The sequence below is a fragment of the Rhinopithecus bieti genome, unplaced genomic scaffold (assembly GCF_001698545.2).
Source record: "Rhinopithecus bieti isolate Rb0 unplaced genomic scaffold, ASM169854v2 scaffold_81659, whole genome shotgun sequence".
Classification (NCBI taxonomy): Eukaryota; Metazoa; Chordata; class Mammalia; order Primates; family Cercopithecidae; genus Rhinopithecus; species Rhinopithecus bieti.
In genome coordinates this window covers 2,338,767-2,356,930 of record NW_016837762.1, presented here as the reverse complement: position 1 = coordinate 2,356,930, position 18,164 = coordinate 2,338,767, and the positions used below count along the sequence as shown (strand labels likewise).

Sequence of the window (18,164 nt, the reverse complement as noted above, 5' to 3'; positions counted from 1 at the left end):
TAAATAAATAAATAAATAAATAAATAAATAAATATACAACCTTTAAAATACAAAAGGTTCTTCCATGTCCTAGCTAAAGTTTTGTACGATCTGTGTCATCCATATTGCCTTTAAGTCTGCCTAGACCTACATGATTTCCTTTCATCCTCCCAGTTACCCTTGCCCTTGGTACTACAATTATCCTCATGTTACAGCTGGAAGAAATCACTTCCGGAGAGGTTAGGGACAAGGGGTGAGGTTACACAGCTACTTGAGGTTACACAGCTACTTTACAGCAGAGCCTGGATTCCAACCCTGGTCTTCTGATTTCCCAGTTCATGACACCCACTTGTCTCGTGGTTTGCTCACTTCCTTGTCCCCTATCTTTTCCGTCTGTCACTGCCTTCCTCTTCTGGCCTTTAGCTTGATATCCTCCCTGACTCACTCTTCCCTCTGTTGGAGCTCAGAACACAACACACCAAAACATGGCACCTTGGTCATTAAGAAAACAGCAGAAGTAAGTAGCTCACTCTGCTCTTTCTGTTTTTCTGTGACAGCTAGCCTTAAAGGAATTCTCTAACTTCATCTGGAAGTAGGTCATAGGCCTCATTTCAGAGGGGTCCTGCCCTATACTTGGAGGCCAAGAAGAATCTGGACAGGCCTTTCTGGTTCCCCCGTCCCCCATTTATTACCATTAGATCATACCCTTTTTGTCCAATCATACTTTTTTTTTTCTTTTTTTGAGACGGAGTTTTGTTCTTGTTGCCCAGGCTGGAGTGCAATGGTGTGATCTCGGCTCACTGCAACCTCTGCCTCCCGGGTTCAAGCGATTCTCCTGCCTCAGCCTCCCATGTAGCTGGGATTACAGGCATGTGCCACCACATGGCTAATTTTGTATTTTTAGTAGAGACTGGGTTTCTTCATGTTGGTCAGGCTGGTCTCAAACTCCTGACCTCAGGTGATCCGCCCGCCTCCCAAAGTGCTGGGATTACAGGCGTGAGCCACCATGCCCAGCCAATTCAATCACACTTCTATACAACTGTCTATTCTTCACAGCAAGCCTAAGCATAAAAATACACTTTTCCTTGGGTCTCTGGGTCTTCGTTTCTGAAGTTTCCTATGTCATGTAAAGCTGCGATTAAATAAATGTTACGCTTCTCTCTTGTTAATGTTTTTTATTTATAGGGGTATCAGCCTTGACCCTTGGGATGGGTGAGGAAAAGATATTACTTTTTCTCCCCTACACCTCTATCTGCTTTTTCACCTTTTCTCCTGATAGTCCTGATTCCTCATTTCTTTCCTTTCCAGAATGTGGACATGCTTACTTGGGGAGTGTGGCCCACCAGGAGCATTTACCTCCTACCAGCACCCCCATTTCTCAGGCCTCAGAGGGGGCATCTTCAGACACCCGCACCCCTGCCCAGATGCTCCTGTCCATCTTGCAGTCAACCCAGCGCCCCACCCTCCCAGCAGGATCACTGTCCTCGGACAAAGAGCTCACTCGTTCCAGTGAAACCACCATTCCCACTGCGGGCCACAGTCTGGGAGTTGGGCTTGAGGCTGGGGTGAACCAGAAGCAGATGAAAAAAAATGCTGGTCCCACAGCCGGGACATCAGCCACAGTGCCAGTCCTGTCCCTCCTGACCATCGTCTTCATCCTCACCGCAGTCCTTTCCTATGTGCTGTGCAAGAGGAGGAGGGGGCAGTCACCGCAGTCCTCTCCAGGTAAACTGGACCTCTGAACCCTTCCCTCAGGGACCCAGAGCTCTCCTGACAGGGATCCTGACCCAGTGGCTCTCAGGTGGCTGGAAACCTGGCCTCTACACACAAGTATCAAGGTTGTCTGCACAAGGTTGACTCTGGGCCCTCTGAGGACAGTCAGCCAGGGACTGTAGAGAGTGGAGAGGGAAGGAAGCCACCATGGGCACAAGGACTAGTGCTTGGAGCAACATCACAGAGAAGATAGCTAGAGCAAGCTAGTGGGAGATGAAGCTGTGGGGGGAGGTGAGGGCAAGTCATTAAATTAACAAATTTTCACTGAGCACCTACTGTGGGCCAGGTCATGGGGTTAATGTCTTGATCTGATTCCCTAGTTCAAGCCTCATCCCCCCATCACTCTCCTTGATCTCAGAGCTCATCTCTCAATTTCTTCATCCTTTCCAGATTTGCAGCTTCATTATATACCTGTGGCATCTGACTCTAATACCTGAACCAAGAATGGACCCTTGTGAGTGTAAACTGTGGTTCATTTTTACAAAAGGTGTAAATAAGGAGATCAAAAGGTGTAAATAAAGGACAACATGGCAGGCACTGTATACTTGTTTTGTTTTCGTTTTCAGATATGGGCTTTACGTTGCCCAGGCTGTTATGGAACTCCTGAGTCAAGTGATCCTCCCAATTTGCCTCGGAAAGTGTGTGAATTAGAGGAGTGACCTACGACATCCAGCCTACACATATTTGTTAACATCTAACATAGGACTAACCAGCCACTGCCCTCTCTTAGGCCCCTCATTTAAAAATGGTTATACTATAAAATCTGCTTTTCACACTGCATGATAATAACTTGGACAAATTCTGTGTATTTTTTGTTTTGTTTTGCTTTGAGATGGAGTCTCACTCTGTCATCCAGGCTGGAGTGCAGTGGCATGATCTCGGCTCACTGCAACCTCCACCTCCCAGGTTCAAGTGTTTCTCCTGCCTCGGCCTCCCAAGTGGGATTACAGGCATGCGCCACCACGCCCGGCTAACTTTTGTATTTTCAGTAGAGATAGGGTTTCACCATGTTGGCCAGGCTGGTCTCAAACTCCTGACTGCAAGTGATCCGCCTGCCTCAGCCTTCCGAAGTGCTGAGATTACAGGTGTGAGCCACCGTGCCTGGCCCTATGTGTGTTTTTTAACTACTAAAAATTATTTTTATAATGATGGACTCTTTTTTTTTTTTTGAGACTGTCTTACTCTGTTGCCCTGGCTGAAGTAGAATGGTATGATCTTGGCTCACTGCAACCTCCGCCTCACGGGTTCGAGCAATTCTCCTGCCTAAGCCTCCTGAGTAGCTGGGATTACAGGCGCTCACCACCACACCTGGCTGATTCTTGTATTTTTAGTAGAGACAGGGTTTCACCATGTTGGCCAGACTGGTCTCGAACTCCTGATCTGGTGATCCGCCCACCTCGGCGCCCCCAAGTGCTGGGATTAAAGGTGTAAGCCACCGTACCTGGCCCTATGTGTGTGTGTTTTTTTTTGAGATGGAGTCTTGCTCTGCAGCCCAGGTTGGAGTGCACTGGCCAGATCTCAGCTCACTGCAAGCTCCGCCTCCCGGGTTTACGCCATTCTCCTGCCTCAGCCTCCCGAGTAGCTGGGACTACAGGTTCCCGCCACCTCGCCCGGCTAGTTTTTTGTATTTTCAGTAGAGACGGGGTTTCACCGTATTAGCCAGGATGGTCTCGATCTCCTGACCTCGTGATCCGCCCGTCTTGGCCTCCCAAAGTGCTGGGATTACAAGCTTGAGCCACCGCGCCCGGCCCCTATGTGTGTTTTTTAACTACTAAAAATTATTTTTGTAATGATTGAGTCTTCTTTATGGAAACAACCGGCCTCAGGCCCTTGCACCCTTACCATGATTCCTGGCTTCAGCTTGTTCTGCTCACGGTTCCCCCTCGTCCCAAATCTCCCCCAGTACACCAGTTGTTCCTCTCCACCTCAGCCCTCTCCTGCGTCCTCCTGTCCCCGCAACGAAGGCCTGGGCTTTCCCACCCTCCCTCCTTAGCAGGCGCTGTGCTGGGACACCACATGGGCTGGTTTCACTTCCTCAGTCTCTTGCCTACCCCAGTGAGAGTCTGACCTTGTTTTTATTGTTATTGCTTTTATTATTATTAAGGCTCTAGTTCTTGTTTTGTCTCTCTGAATGAAGAAGAATGTGTCTTCGTTAGGCCAAGTCTGCAGGAAGGCTGGGGCAGCAGCATGAAGTGTTAGATGAAGTGGGTTGGGTATGGGAGTTTCCATCTCCTCTCTGAGCCTGTCAGGGTGTTTGGGGAGAGCAGAGCAGGAGCACCCTGCTGGAGAGGCCAGGGCATAGCCGTGGGCAGGCTTGGGCTTCAGTTTTTTCCGTGCCCACCATTTGCCCCTTTGTCTTAGGGTACTTTGACCAGCAGGGCATGTTGGTGCACATTCTCCCCACCCTACATGTTCTCAGGTTCTGTCCCATGGCGCAGGCGATGGTCTCCCTCTGAGCTCTGGGTCTACCTCCCTGGCCTAGTTCTCCAGCATCTGCTCACAGGTTCGAGCCACATCACTGAGCTTGAGGCGGGCATAGTCCACTCGCTTCAGAGCCATCTGACAGTCCTTCCTCGAAGAGTAGCTGGAGCCCTCATGGGGCTGCCCTGTGGCCACCTACAAGACAGACTATCAATGGAGCACCATCTCCTTTACCCTTACTCCAACCAGGCATCAGGTCTCTTGTCTCATTTCTTCCCTGAGTTTGAATTTGTTAGGCCACCTGGTAGCTGGATAAATAAATCATTTATGTTAATCTTGTCTGTAAAATGCGAGTGACAATAACTACTTCCTAGAGTTGTTGAGGATTAGATAAAATGATGCTGAGTATCTGGCACACCGTAAAAATTAGTAATGGTAGCGGTCCCTGCCACAAGTTCAGAATCTTCTCAATCCTGCCCCTCTTCTCAGGATATAAGGATCTGGGACCTCGTGGCCTTGAAGTCAGGCCAAGTTTCCAGTGACAAAGTTCTGTAGTTGTAGCATAATTTACACATCTTCTCCCAGGCACATGTGATGTTACCCAGTGAGGTATGCAGGGCCACCTTTAATTCTTTCTTTTTTCTTTTTTTTTTTTTTTTTTGAGACGGAGTCTTGCTCTGTCACCCAGGCTGGAGTGCAGTGGCCGGATCTCAGCTCACTGCAAGCTCCGCCTCCTGGGTTTACGCCATTCTCCTGCCTCAGCCTCCCGAGTAGCTGGGACTACAGGCGCCCGCCACCTCGCCCGGCTAGTTTTTTGTATTTTTTTAGTAGAGACGGGGTTTCACCGTGTTAGCCAGGATAGTCTCAATCTCCTGACCTCGTGATCCGCCCGTCTCGGCCTCCCAAAGTGCTGGGATTACAGGCTTGAGCCACCGCGCCCGGCCATATATATATATTTTTAAAAGCAACCATAGGAAACAAAACAAAGGAATGAATAAGTATGGTAGATAAAAATGGTCGCTCTAGGGTAAAGGTGCCAGGGGAGGGGGACAAGGAAGGAGCAATGGTGGTAGTGTTTCATGAATGACAAATTTGGATCAATCAAACTCTGTGCCGCAGAATATTAAAATTTTTATTATTAACAATAATAGTATTAGTATGGGCAAGGAACTGAGCTAATCACCATCTATGTAGTATTTTATTTAATCTTCACAAGAATCATATGAGATGAGAACTATTACTATTCCCACTTCATACGTAAGAAACTGAGACTTAGCAGTCACACAAGTAGCAAGTGGTGGAGCTCAGATCTGATTCCCATGCCTGTGAGACCCTACAGCTTTTTTAGTCATGCTCCCAATCTCACTACCCCAACTCCCAAGACAGAAGCCAAGGCTGTGATTGGGTCCATCAAGCCCATGAGCAGGATTCCACCAGTGGGATCTGGGTTAGCAGCAGGCATAGAGTGCTAAGAAATTTCCTGGTAGGGTATTACCTAGAGTCAACAAAAATGGCTGCCATTTTGGAAAATGAAACATTGGCTAACTCAGGGACATTATTAGAAACTGCTGCTGGGACAGAGCATCCTTCTGGGGAAGCAGAAAATTAGGTGCAGTGGTGGTAAAGCCTCTGCACCCAGTGAGCATGCATGCGTGGAGCCAAGTGTCAATGGATTGAGACATCATTCAAAGGTCGTTCAAGTGGCCCAGTCCAAAGTCATGGTCTGAGAAGCATGAGCTGCTTTCTGCCTTTAGTCTTGCCTAATTCTGTTTTTCATTTTTGTTTTTTTTGTTTTTTTTTAAAAAACAGGGTCTCACTGTGTCACCCAGGCTGGAGTGCAGTGGTGCCATCTTGGCTCTTGGCTCACTGCAACCTCTGCCTCCCAGGTTCAAGCAATTCTCCTGCCTCATTCTCCTGAGTATCTGAGACTACAGCCGTGCATTACCACACCCAGCTAATTTTTTGTATTTTTTGGTAAAGCTGGGGTTTCACCATGTTGGCCAGGCTGGTGTTAAACTCCTGACTTCAGGTGATCCACCTACCTTGGCCTCCCAAAATGCTGGGATTACAGGCGTGAGCCACGGTGCCCAGCCAACCCTGCCTAATTCTGTTAGAACTTGCCTTGTTCTATTCTGGGTTCAATGAAGAATCAAGTGGTGGTTGCTGAGCTGCCCTCTGCATTAAAGCTCACCTTGGGCATTCTCTTCTTTCTTGTCTTCCTCAACTGAGAAGGTGCCCAACTGATTCATGATTCTCAACCACAAGGCACAAGCATCTTTGAGGAAGTGCGAGTGAGTGTTAGCAGTTCTCCTCAGCAACAGTTTGGGGTTTTGTCATTACAAAACACTCAAATATCAACTAGGGTAAGTGGAGGTGGGGTAGCAGGAGTGGCTAGAGTGAAGTCATCTATTCCAGGCATTTCCAGTTAGTCTCTTTGGATCAATTCAGTGTTTCATGCTAGTTCTCAACCCATACACCTCTTAATCTACTTTAATTCCTGTTAGGCAAGAAAAGCAGAAGAGCTCTTATACAACGCTTCAAGAAATAGGCATGAATAGGCCCTGAGGGCACAGTCTCTGGGATGGCTGCTTCGCTGTCTCCCACTGTGTCCTGAAAGCAGTGTGCTCTCTTTGATAGCAGAAGGATACTACATGGACAGGCAGAGAGATGGCAAGTTCTCACACACACTGAGACACCTGTTCACAATCTCAGAAGGGAAGATGTTGTCCCAAGGTCCAAGCAATATGTCACCAAGTATACCAACCAGTTTCCTATATGAGACAAAAGCAAAATAAAAGACCCAGTCCTTATTCTGAAGAAACTTGTATTACAGACAGTCAAATAACACAGCACTAGGTGAGGCTCACTTCTACACCCCTACTCAGGGCTCATTCAAAGACTCTGCCATCAGCCCTAAAAGCAGATAGTCTGGGCTTCAGAGCTGAAGAAGTATTCCCATGGAGTTCAAAGCAATATTTTTTTCCTTGCTATGATCTCTGCACGATTACTCTGGTTTTGTCTTTGGCATGGGAGTTGAGAAAATGCAGTTCAAGTGAAGCTTGGTGTAGATCTTTATGGTTTAGGAAAGGGCCCCATGCAATTAGATGGTGCAATTATTTAGCATCCTGGATGCCTCCTGCAAAACAGCAGCAATGCCAATGGTCTTGATAATTGGATTGTTTTTATGAGCAGACACAGGCATTGGATAAAGGCCCTGGGAGCTCCTCCTGCTTGTCTGGAATCTGGAGGATGAACTGAGTTTGTGTACTCTAAAGGCCAAGTCCTGCAAGCCAAAGCCAGATTGGGGTTGGGGTGTCTCACATATGTGAAGGCTTTGAAATAAAGAGGATTTGATCTGGGAGACAGATGCTGCTTGCCTTGCCTTGATGCTGCTTGGAAGAGAACATAGCATCCTTAGTGCTGGAAGACTTTCCACATTGAGGGATTTCTCTCCCTTTGTCCCCAGGCACTTGCGGGTGCCACCCAGCCTCTGCAGCTGCAGCAGCACAAGCCCAACAGCATACCTGGCTTAATACAAGGAGCCCAACATGGTCTTAAGCCAGAAATTCGTGTCACCATCACAGGTCTCCATAGCAACCTTTCATGCTAAAAGAAGGACATTTGTAAATATGCATTTTGCAAGCCTTCTTTTCTGATTCAAAATATCAGCCCTTTGAGAACAACTCAACTTTGTCAGCTATGTCTTGCTGCTGGAAGGCTGAGGAAATGGGGACTTCTCATTGGTCCCTCTCTCTTTCCTTGTGGCCCTTAATTTCTTGGCTTACTGGAATCAATCGGCAAATGCACACTGAGCTCCTTTGGTGGACCCAGAGTCAGGTGAGGTGCTGCTGGGGACACAGAAGGGGCAAGACACAGTTGGTGCACACAAATTGTTTGAAGCTCAATCAGAGAGAACAACACAAGACAAGTTGCTATCAATGCCATCCAGGAGGGGCTGAATGCTGGACAATCAGAGGGGACAGATGTGCTCCAGGAGACCTGCAAAGGGAGGGTGCACCTGGCTGGGCTGCCTACCTAGTTGAAGACCCTCCCAGGGACCTGAGCTCTGGGGCATCTGACCAGTGGAACAAAGTGTCCTAGCTGTTTGTGGTAGTGGATCTTCATCAGGGAGGGCCTTACATCACCCGTAGAGCTTTAAAATGCCCTTGCCCATTCCCAGAGGTTTTGGTTTGCTAAGTCTCTGGTGGGTCTTGGGTATCTGTATTTTTTAAAATTTTTATTGTTTTAATTGACAAGTAATAATTATATATATTCATGGGGGTACAAAGTGATGTTTCAATACATATAAGGTAGAGTGATCAGATCAGGGTAATTAGCATATCCATCATCTCAAACATTTACCATTTCTTTGTGTTGGGAACATTTAATATCCTCCTTCTGGCTATCTGAAACTACGTATTATCGTTCATTATAGTCATCCTACTGTGGAATAGAGCACTAGAACTTATTCTTCCTGTCTAGCTGTGACTTTGTATCCTTCAACAAATCACTCCCTATGCCTCCCTCCCCCTACTCTTCCCAGCCTCTCCTAACCTCTATTCTACTTTTTACCACTATGAGATCAATTATTTTTAGCTTCTACATATGCGTGAGAACATGCAGTGCTTAACTTTCTGTTCTGGGCTTATTTCACCTAACAAAATATCCTCCAGTTTCATCCACATTGTTGTGAATGACAGGATTTCACTCTTTTTTGACGGCCGAATATTATTCCACGGTGCATATATACCACATGTTCTTTGTTCATTCATCTGTTGTTGGACACCTAGGTTAATTCCATATCTTGGCTATAGTGAATAGTTCTGCGATAAACATGAGGGTGCAGATGTCTCTTTGATATACCGATTTCCTTCCCTTTTGATAAATCCCTGGTAGTGAGATTGCTGGATCATATGGTAGTTCTATTTGTAGGTTTTTGAGGAGCCTCCACACTGTTCTCCATGGTGACTGTACTAGTTTACATTTCTCATCCTTCCCTTTTTCCCACATCTTCACCAGCATTTGTTACTTTTTGTCTTTTTTTCCCTTCTTTTCTCCTGGAACACCCACAATATGAATGTTTGTTCCCTTATTGGTATTCCATAAACCCCATAGGTTTCTTTATTATTTTTTATTTTTTTTTTCTTTTTTGTCTGCCTATGTTATTTCAAAAGACCTGTCTTCAAGTTCAGGAATTCTTGCTTCTGCTTGGTCTAGCATGTTGTTGAAGATCTTGATGTATTTTTTAAATTACATTTGTTACCTTCTTAAGCTGCATAATTTCTGTTTTGTTCTTTTATATGGTATCTATTGTTTTGTTAAATTTCTCGTTCAAATCATGAATTGTTTTTCTGATTTTGTTGAATTATCTATCTGTATTCTCTTTTATCTCATTAAATTTCCTAAAGACCATTATTCTGAATCCTATTTCTGGCATTTCATGTTTCCTCATGATCGGGGTCTGTTACTGGAGAATTATGATTTTCCTTTGGAGGTGACTTGCTTCCTTACTTTTTCATGGTTGATGTGTCCCTGTGACAATTTCTGTACATCTAGCGGAAAAGTTGCCTTTTCCAGTTTTATGGAGTACGTTTCATAGGGAAAGACTTAGTCATATGAATAGGTCTTAGGGTATCAGTTTCGTGGGGTGCGTTGACTTTGGTTCTAGGTAAACGCTGTAGTGTAGTCTTCATGTCATTTCTACAGTTGTAGGCCACACTAGTGGCATTTGCAAGTTTCTCAGTGTCCTAGGCTGAGAGAGTTTGTGGCTGTGATGCACACTTTTGCCAGGGGTGAGCTCATTAGCCTGTTTCTCAGGTTGGGGGTGCATGTTTGCACATGGTATGTTGGCCAACTTGGGCTCTGGCTCACTGGGATTGGGGCCACAGGGTTGTTACTTTGACCAAGAGCTTAGACAATAGTCGCTTGGCCAGCCTTGGGGCGCACCTCCCAGGAGGAGCCCACAGAGCTGTTTCTCAGGCCTGGTGTGCAGGTGTATGGCTGCTTAGTTAGCCTGGGGTTGTGTTTCTGCGGGTGACCCATGGGACCATTTCTCAGGTCCAGGACACAACTGTGTGGCTGCTTGGCTGGCCTGGGGTTGTTTCTGTGGGGCTTGGCCCGTGGGGCTATCTCATATATCTTGGATGCAGGCACAAGGCTGCTCAGTCCGATGCTCACTAGATGCAGCCTGCGCCTCGGGCCCAGGATGGATGCACACAGCTGCTTGAATGACCTAGGGGTATGTCTGCTGGGGGTGGCCCAAAAAATGTTTTTCAGGTTTGGAACACTGGCATATGGCTGTTCAATGGGCCTGGGGACATGTCTGCAGGGTGTGGGCACAGAGATCTTTCTCAGGCCTGTAACACAGCTGCATGGCTGCTCATCTGGCTTGGGGGCATTTCTGCAGGGGAGGGGTTGCCCTGTGGGGCTGTTTCATAGGCTCAGGATGCAGGCGCAGGGCTGCTCAGTGGGCCTGGGGCATGCCCGCCAGAGGTGGTCTGTGGGGCTGTTCCTTGGGCTCAGGAGTGAGTGCACAGCTGCTCAGCAAGTCTAGAGGCCTGTCTGCCAGGGGCAGGGCACAGGGCTCTTTCTCAGGGCTGGGACACAGGTGCAAAGGCTGCCTGGCTGGCTCAGGGCTGTGCTCACCAGCGGTGGCTCATGGGGCTGCTTCTCAGGTCCACAAATGGGCTCCTGGTTGGTTGCTGGTCTGGGAGGGTGCCTGCCAGGGCAGCTCGGGAGACTGTTTCTCAGGCCCTTATTGTGGGCACAGGGCTGTTGGGCAGGCCATGGGTGTATCTGTGTGTGGGGGCGGGGGACAGGGGGACTCTGTGGGGCTGTTCCACAGGCCTTGAACATGGGCATGCAGTCACTCTGCCGACCCAGGGGCATATCAGCTGCTTGGAGGCTCAGGAGCCTCTTTCGCCTGGATGAGGGCATGCAGCGGTTTGGGCGGCTCAAGGGTGGGTTCACCCTGAATGGGACTGGCAGGCCATTCCTCCAGTTGGAAGTGTGATGGCAGGGGTTGTTTTCCCTGCTGTGCAGACCAGAGTCACAGCGGATCCTGGGCCCACTGGCCCAAGCTATGCACAGCTGGGATTGCAGTGTTCAGCCACCCACCTGGGCTTGGCGTAAAGATGGAGCCCCGGGGCTAGACAGGTGTAGTGTCTACTGGCCCCCAGAGCAGGTGCTCTCCAGGTGTGGCTCTGGTCTCAACATGGTGCCGTGCTGCAGCAGCTTGGCTCACGGGGTGGGTGGGGCATGCAAATCTTGTGCTGCTCACCTAGTTCAAGGCAGCTGTGTAGATTCCCAGCAGCCCTTCAAACTGGACTCAGGGCTTGCGATGACTGTGGGATCCTCCTGTAACGAGGACTCTAGGTGTTGCAGCGACAGTGAGGGCTGGTGGAGATCTCCTTATCTTTTCACCTGTAACAGAAAGCACCCTGACTTCAAATTGACCTGGGCAGGGGAGCCAGGGCTGCAGAGGCCAGGTGCCTGCAGGGGTCCTCCTGGACTTGCAACCACCACAAATGCATCTTCCCTCCCCTGATTCACTTCAGTGCTCTCCCGTATGACTCCAGTCAAGCCTTAGCAGTTTATTTGCTGCCTTGGTCCTTTCTTATTGAGAGGATGGATATCAGGCATCTCTAGTGAGCCATCTTGCTCTATCTGTATTTTTAAAGTTTCTTGGCTGACTGTGACACTCAACCCTGCTTAAAAACAACACAGTAGGCCAGGTGTAGTGGCTCATGCCTGTAATCCCTGCACTTTAGGAGGCTGAGGCGGGAGAATCACTTGAGGTCAGGAGTTTGAGTCCAGCCTGAGCAACATGAAGAAACCCTGTCTCTACTAAAAATACAAAATTAGCTGGGCGGTGTGGCGCATGCCTGTAATCCCAGCTACTTGGGAGGCTGAGGCAGGAGAAACGCTTAAACCCGGGAGGCAGAGGTTGTGGTGAGCTGAGATCGTGTCATTGCACTCCAGCCTGGGCAACAAGAGCAAAACTCTGTCTCAAAAAAAAAAAAAAAAAAAAAAAAAAAAAAAAATCCAGCAGCCATTTTCTAGATTACAACCTTAGCTGTATTAGCAAAGAGAACTAAAATCACGGAGGCTCAAACAGATGAAATGTTATGTTTCTCTTATTAGGTGGGCAACCCAGGGCAGGCGAGTGACTCTAATCCTCATGGTGCCTTGGGATGGAGGCTTTACCTACATCACTGCCTCATCACCAGAGAGAGGCTCTTCTCTGCCTGATTGAAGTTACAGTCCCCATCCTGTGTCTACTCTCCGCCTGCAGGAAGAATGAGGAGAGAGGGGGTACCAAAAGAAGCACATCTCATCTTCACAAAAATAAATCACACAGCCACACCTTGCTGCAAGGGAGGAAATCCAGTCTCTTAGTTTCCAGATGCCACGTAACCCTGTGGGAATTAGGAAGGAGAGAGCGGATGCTAGGGACGTGGTCACATCTTCTATCAGAGGACTGCTTCAGCCAGTGGTTCTCAAATTTTCTGCACATTAAAATCATCTGGATAACTTTGAAAAAATGAATGCTCAGGACATACCCCACGCCAGCTAAATCAGAATCGCCAGGAGAGGGACCCAGGTGTGAGTACTTTTAAAATCATGTCTACAAATAACACTCTCAAGACCCGGAGGCAACAGAGAAACATCTTCTCTAGGGGAGCATAAGGAAGGTTCTGGAAAGCTGGCGCAGACCACTGGGTTCCAGAGGGCCAAGCTGATGTCAGTCATTTAGGGACACAGGAATGCTATGGTTTCCACTGCACAGCTGGCCACTCACCTCTGTATGGGTCACAGTGAGTCAGGGCGTTTGTGCATAACCACAGCATGGAACCCCGTTCAGATAAATTACCTGCTGGTGCCTAAGGTGAGCAGCAGGCCCTGCACACGCTCCTGCAAGAGGCAATACTGGCAGTAACCTCACAAGTCACAAAGCTCTTTCCGATAAGCCTGCTAGATGTTTAAGGCAGAGAGTCCTGAGCTCAGAGCCTAGCTCCCCAGCCATGTGGTTCACCTCTCTAGGCTTATTTTGTCATGGGTAAAATAGGGGCAATAACAATACCCAACATTTATGTGGTGTTTACTGTATGCCAGTCACTTTTCTAGGTGCTATACATACATATATATATAATGTATATTATATATAAAATATGTATTCTATATAATATACATTAGTATATAGTACAAGTATATATTATATATATACACACTAATGTAATCATCACAACAGTCTCACAAGGTAGACATGAGTACTACTTTTATTTTATAGATGAAGAAACTGAGCCACAGAGAGGTCAAGCAAATCATCCAAGGCCACACAGCAAATAAGTGGCCAAGGCTGGCTTTGAAGCCTGATCTGGCTCTAATGTTGATATGGCTTGGACCTGTGTCCCCAACCAAACTTCTTGTGCAATTGTAATCCCAAGTTTTGGAGGTGAGGCCTGGTGGGAGGTGACTGGATCATGGGCGGAGTTCTCATGAATGGAATGGTTTAGTACCATCTCCTTGGTACTGTTCTCGCAATAGTGAGTGAGTTCTTGAGAGATCTGGTCATTTAAAAGTGTGCGGCACCTCCCTTCTCATTCTCTTGCTCCTGTTTTAGCCTTGAGATGTGCCTGAGTCTCCTTTGCCTTCCACCATGATTGGAAGCTTCCTGAGGTCTCTCCAGAGGCAGAGGCTGCTATGCTTACTGTCTAGCCTGCAGAACCATGAGCCAATTAAAACTCTTTTCTTATGCATTACCCAGTCTCAGGTAGTTCTTCATAGCAGTGCAAGAATGAACTAACACAATGTCTATGCTCCTATCCAATGTCCAGTGCAGGTTAGTTCATAGCTTTGTCATGGGGATGAAATGAGGCAATGGGTTTCATAACAGTAGCCAGCCCAGAGTAGCTGTTCATAATAGTGGACTCTTGGGATTAAAATCAAAAGTTGCAGGCCAGGCACAGTGACTCACACCTGTAATCCCAGCACTTTGGGAGGCCAAGGCAGGTGGATCACTTAAGGTCAGGAGTTCGAGACCAACCTAGCCAACTTGGTGAAACCCTATCTCTACTAAAAATACAAAAATTAGGCCGGGCACAGTGGCTCACACCCATAATCCCGGCACTTTGGGAGGCCAAGGCAGGGGGATCATGTGAGGTCAGGAGTTCAAGACCAGCCTGGCCAACATGGCAAAACCCTGTCTCTACTAAAACACACAATAAATACAAAAATTAGCTGGCTGTGGTGGCGTGTGCACCTGTAATCCCAGCTACTTACTTAGGAAGCTGAGGAAGGATAATTGCTTGAACCTGGGGGGCAGAGGTTGCAGTGAGCTGAGATTATAGCACTGCATTCCAACCTGGGTGACAGAGTGAGACTCTGTCTCAAGAAAAAAAAAAAAAAGTTGCCCCTTAGCAGTGAAAATTAGAATGTCTTTCTGTCCCAGGAGCTAGCAGAACGTCTTGATCTGTAGTAAGCACTCAGTAAGAATGAATACAGTGTAGAGCTATTTTTCAAGCTTCTCTCTGTTTCTGTCTGTTTGTGTCTCTTTCTCTGTCCCCTGTATCCTTGGTGTCTGAAGCCAAATGTGTTTTCTGGGTGGGGAAGGCGGCCAGCCGGGGATACTCTGATAACTACGGCATGTGCTCCTGCCAGTCCGCACTTTGTGCTGCTTTTCAGACTTTTTATGGAAGATTCCGAGGCAAACCTCTTCTTGATGAGGCCATGCCAACCCTCTTGGGCTCTCTATTTAAATTTTTGTTGTTGTTGTTGCTTCTGTCTGAAACTTCACAAAATGACTTCCTTAGATTCACCCAAAATACTGTTTCTTGTCCTGAAATAGCATCTTGTACTGTCACAAGCATGCTTTTCTTTTTTTCTTTTCCTGGGCTGAAAATCCTAAGAGTCACAGTGTCAGAGGGTTCCTCCTCAATAGCATGGAGGCCTCACCTCTCCTTTTTCTTTTTTTGAGATGGAGTCTCACTCTGTCGCCCAGGCTGAAGTGCAGTGGTGCGATCTTGGCTCACTATAAGCTCTGCCTCCCGGGTTCACGCCATTTTCCTGCCTCAGCCTCCCAAGTAGCTGGGACTACAGACGCCGCCACTGCACCAAGCTAATTTTTTGTATTTTTAGTAGAGACAGGGTTTCACCATGTTAGCCAGGATGATCTCGATCTCCTGACCTCGTGATCCACCCTCCTCGGCCTCCCAAAGTGCTGGGGTTACAGGCATGAGCCACCATGCCCGGCCTCTCCTTTGCTCTTGATGGAGTCCTGGAGCCAAAAGCCGAGCACCTTCCTTGGGGCCACCCCAAGGGCACCAGGAAGGCAGCTCCAGATGGCAGAGGCCTGGANTTTTTTTTTTTTTTTTTTTTTTGAGATGGAGTCTCACTCTGTCGCCCAGGCTGAAGTGCAGTGGTGCGATCTTGGCTCACTATAAGCTCTGCCTCCCGGGTTCACGCCATTTTCCTGCCTCAGCCTCCCAAGTAGCTGGGACTACAGACGCCGCCACTGCACCAAGCTAATTTTTTGTATTTTAGTAGAGACAGGGTTTCACCATGTTAGCCAGGATGATCTCGATCTCCTGACCTCGTGATCCACCCTCCTCGGCCTCCCAAAGTGCTGGGGTTACAGGCATGAGCCACCATGCCCGGCCTCTCCTTTGCTCTTGATGGAGTCCTGGAGCCAAAAGCCGAGCACCTTCCTTGGGGCCACCCCAAGGGCACCAGGAAGGCAGCTCCAGATGGCAGAGGCCTGGACAGTGAGCCCAGCTCCCTTCTCTAGGACTTATGTTTATAGCCAACCTCACATCAGGTGAGCCTGTTGGGTCTCTGGGCTCTGCTACCAGGTCTCAGCTGTCACGGCGCTTTGTCGTTTAGATTGGTCATCTCCAGTCCATCTAAAAAGTCCTCTGCGGACAATGTCTCAACTCAACGTACAGCCCAGCTGCTCCAGAGAAGGGGCGGCCAGGCCACCAGAACAAGCTGCCATCATTTAACAATTACAATGGTTCTGAGCTTCAGTTTTTACCCCTAAGTCTGGGAGAGTTAACTGGATCTGTTCTTTTCATTTGGAGTTTCAGATGTGTTTTCCAAGAGCCTCCCAGTGAGTGGTGTGGAAAGAGGCATTCACCCACACGAAGGCACGAAGAATTGAAGCTGCCACTTTCCTGAAGCTATTTTTATTGTTGAAGCTTTTCTGAGCCCTAACACTTGACTCAGGGTTAGTCAGAACGCTGCGGAGGATGCAGCTGTGGGTCCCTGGGTGACCTCAGATCCATCCCTAAGCAAAGCCAGGGGAGGAGCATCTTCCACAGCACTGCAGGGCCTGGGGTGGGCTGAGAACTCGGGGACCGTAACACCAGTCCTCGGGCTTCTTCAGACCCAGGGAAAGCCCACAGTGCTGCCTCATGCACTTGGTCTCACTAACCTTCACCCAGGTGCAATTGCTCTGCGTTCCACAGAGTGGGTAGATAGAATCCAGGTGAGAAAACTGGCAATCTGCAGAGTCATGTCTAAACCAAGTCAAATCTGAGCCCTCTGACACCCTCCCCGGGTCCCCAGTTCCCTCTATGAGCCCACGTGGAAGGATCTGGAACTATCTCTTCTATCTGGCTGGACGCAGTGGAGATGGCCTCTGGGGGTGGGCAAGAACTCTGAAAGTTTCAATGAAACCGGTTTGTGGGAGTCTTGATACACTGGGAATCAAATTTACTCAAAGTTCACAGAATTGGAGTTTCATAAAAGCCTTTTGTTATTTTTCCAGAATGGATGCTTATTATATCCCAATAGCTATACCATGCATACTTAGTTCTGACAGAAAGAGAATCTGCTTCAGCCAGAGCAGAAGAAGCACTTTCCTGTTAGAGAGAGAGAGGTTTCCCTGTCATGGGGTGTACTCGCACAGTGTCTGTGACTTGGGAATGCCCCGCTCCAAGGCAGGGGAGAGATTAGCCTGTCCCTGAAAGTGCTGCCTCATCTGCTCAGGCTGCAAGAGAAACTGGAAATGGTCTCATGACAGTGAGACAGTTCATCTCCTAGCATTCTCCGCCTTGCTTTCCTCCTGTCTGCCAGTTTCAGGAGGGTTTCAGGGCCAGTTCTGTTTGTGGAAGAAATCTTTGTTTCTTTCTCTGTTTTATAATTTTATCTGCCTAATGAAGGAAGAAAGCCAAATTAGTGATGAGATACAGAACCCCTCGCCACAACCCCTTCCACATTCCTTCCCCAAAGCTTGTTTGCCTTTTAATTTTAAACCATTTATCCAGTTGTTGCTTCGCTGCTCGTTAAGAGTCACCTGGGGAATTTAAAATCCTCCCTGATCCCCGGGCTTAGGACTCAAGCATCAGTAGTTTTAAAAACTCTCCAGATGATTCTAACATGCAGCCCAGTCGAAAGCGGTAATCGACACCAGCACTGTCTCAGACTGTGTATACGTGAGGGGCAGGAGGTGGGCAGAGGGTGGACTAGATCAGTGCTTCCCCAAATCTGTCTGAACCTCAATCAGCTGTTGAAAAATACAGATTCCTGGATCCCATCTCTAATGTGCTAAGTGAGAGGCTATTCAGGAAGAACCTAGAAATCTGAATTTTTGAAAGCTCCCCTTGATGGTTTTGCTCAGTCAAGATTGGGCATCGTGGATCTACCAGGTTCGAGTCGTCCTGGGATCCTGGTCAAGTGGAGACTGTGATTCAGGAGGTCTGGAGGGGAGCCCCAGAATCAGCATTTCTAATGAGTTCCCAGGTGATGCCAGTGCTGCTGAGCTTCAGGCCACACCTCGGATAGACACGCAAAGGCATGTTTGTTGTCCCTGAGACCAGCTGATCCATGGGGAGGAGAAAATTTTGAAGCCGTTTTAGGCAAACAAACTCCTTTGATTGTAGAACTTCTCTGAGTTGTTAGGAAATGATTTCTGGTTTTTATACAGAGATGGGACTGACAACTGTGGTTTAGGGGAGGAGTTGGGCTTCCAGAATCTAGAATGTTCCAGACCA

General features: G+C 48.0%; 1 protein-coding gene across 2 annotated transcripts in view; it reads left to right on the top strand.

Moving 5' to 3' along the window:
* The window catches only part of CXCL16 (C-X-C motif chemokine ligand 16), a 7,104-nt gene extending 4,515 nt beyond the window's left edge, over window positions 1–2,589 (top strand). Inside the window, exons 4-6 of one of the 2 annotated variants that reach the window (XM_017865956.1) lie at window positions 1,288–1,704; window positions 2,143–2,206; window positions 2,319–2,589. In XM_017865956.1, the coding sequence (XP_017721445.1) occupies window positions 1,288–1,704; window positions 2,143–2,189 (464 nt within the window). In that variant the 3' untranslated portion in view covers window positions 2,190–2,206; window positions 2,319–2,589. Of the gene's footprint in view, window positions 1–1,287; window positions 1,705–2,142; window positions 2,295–2,318 lie in introns of those variants that run through there. The other variant, XM_017865955.1, reaches the window with a different exon arrangement.
* Window positions 2,590–18,164: the final 15,575 nt, after the last annotated feature.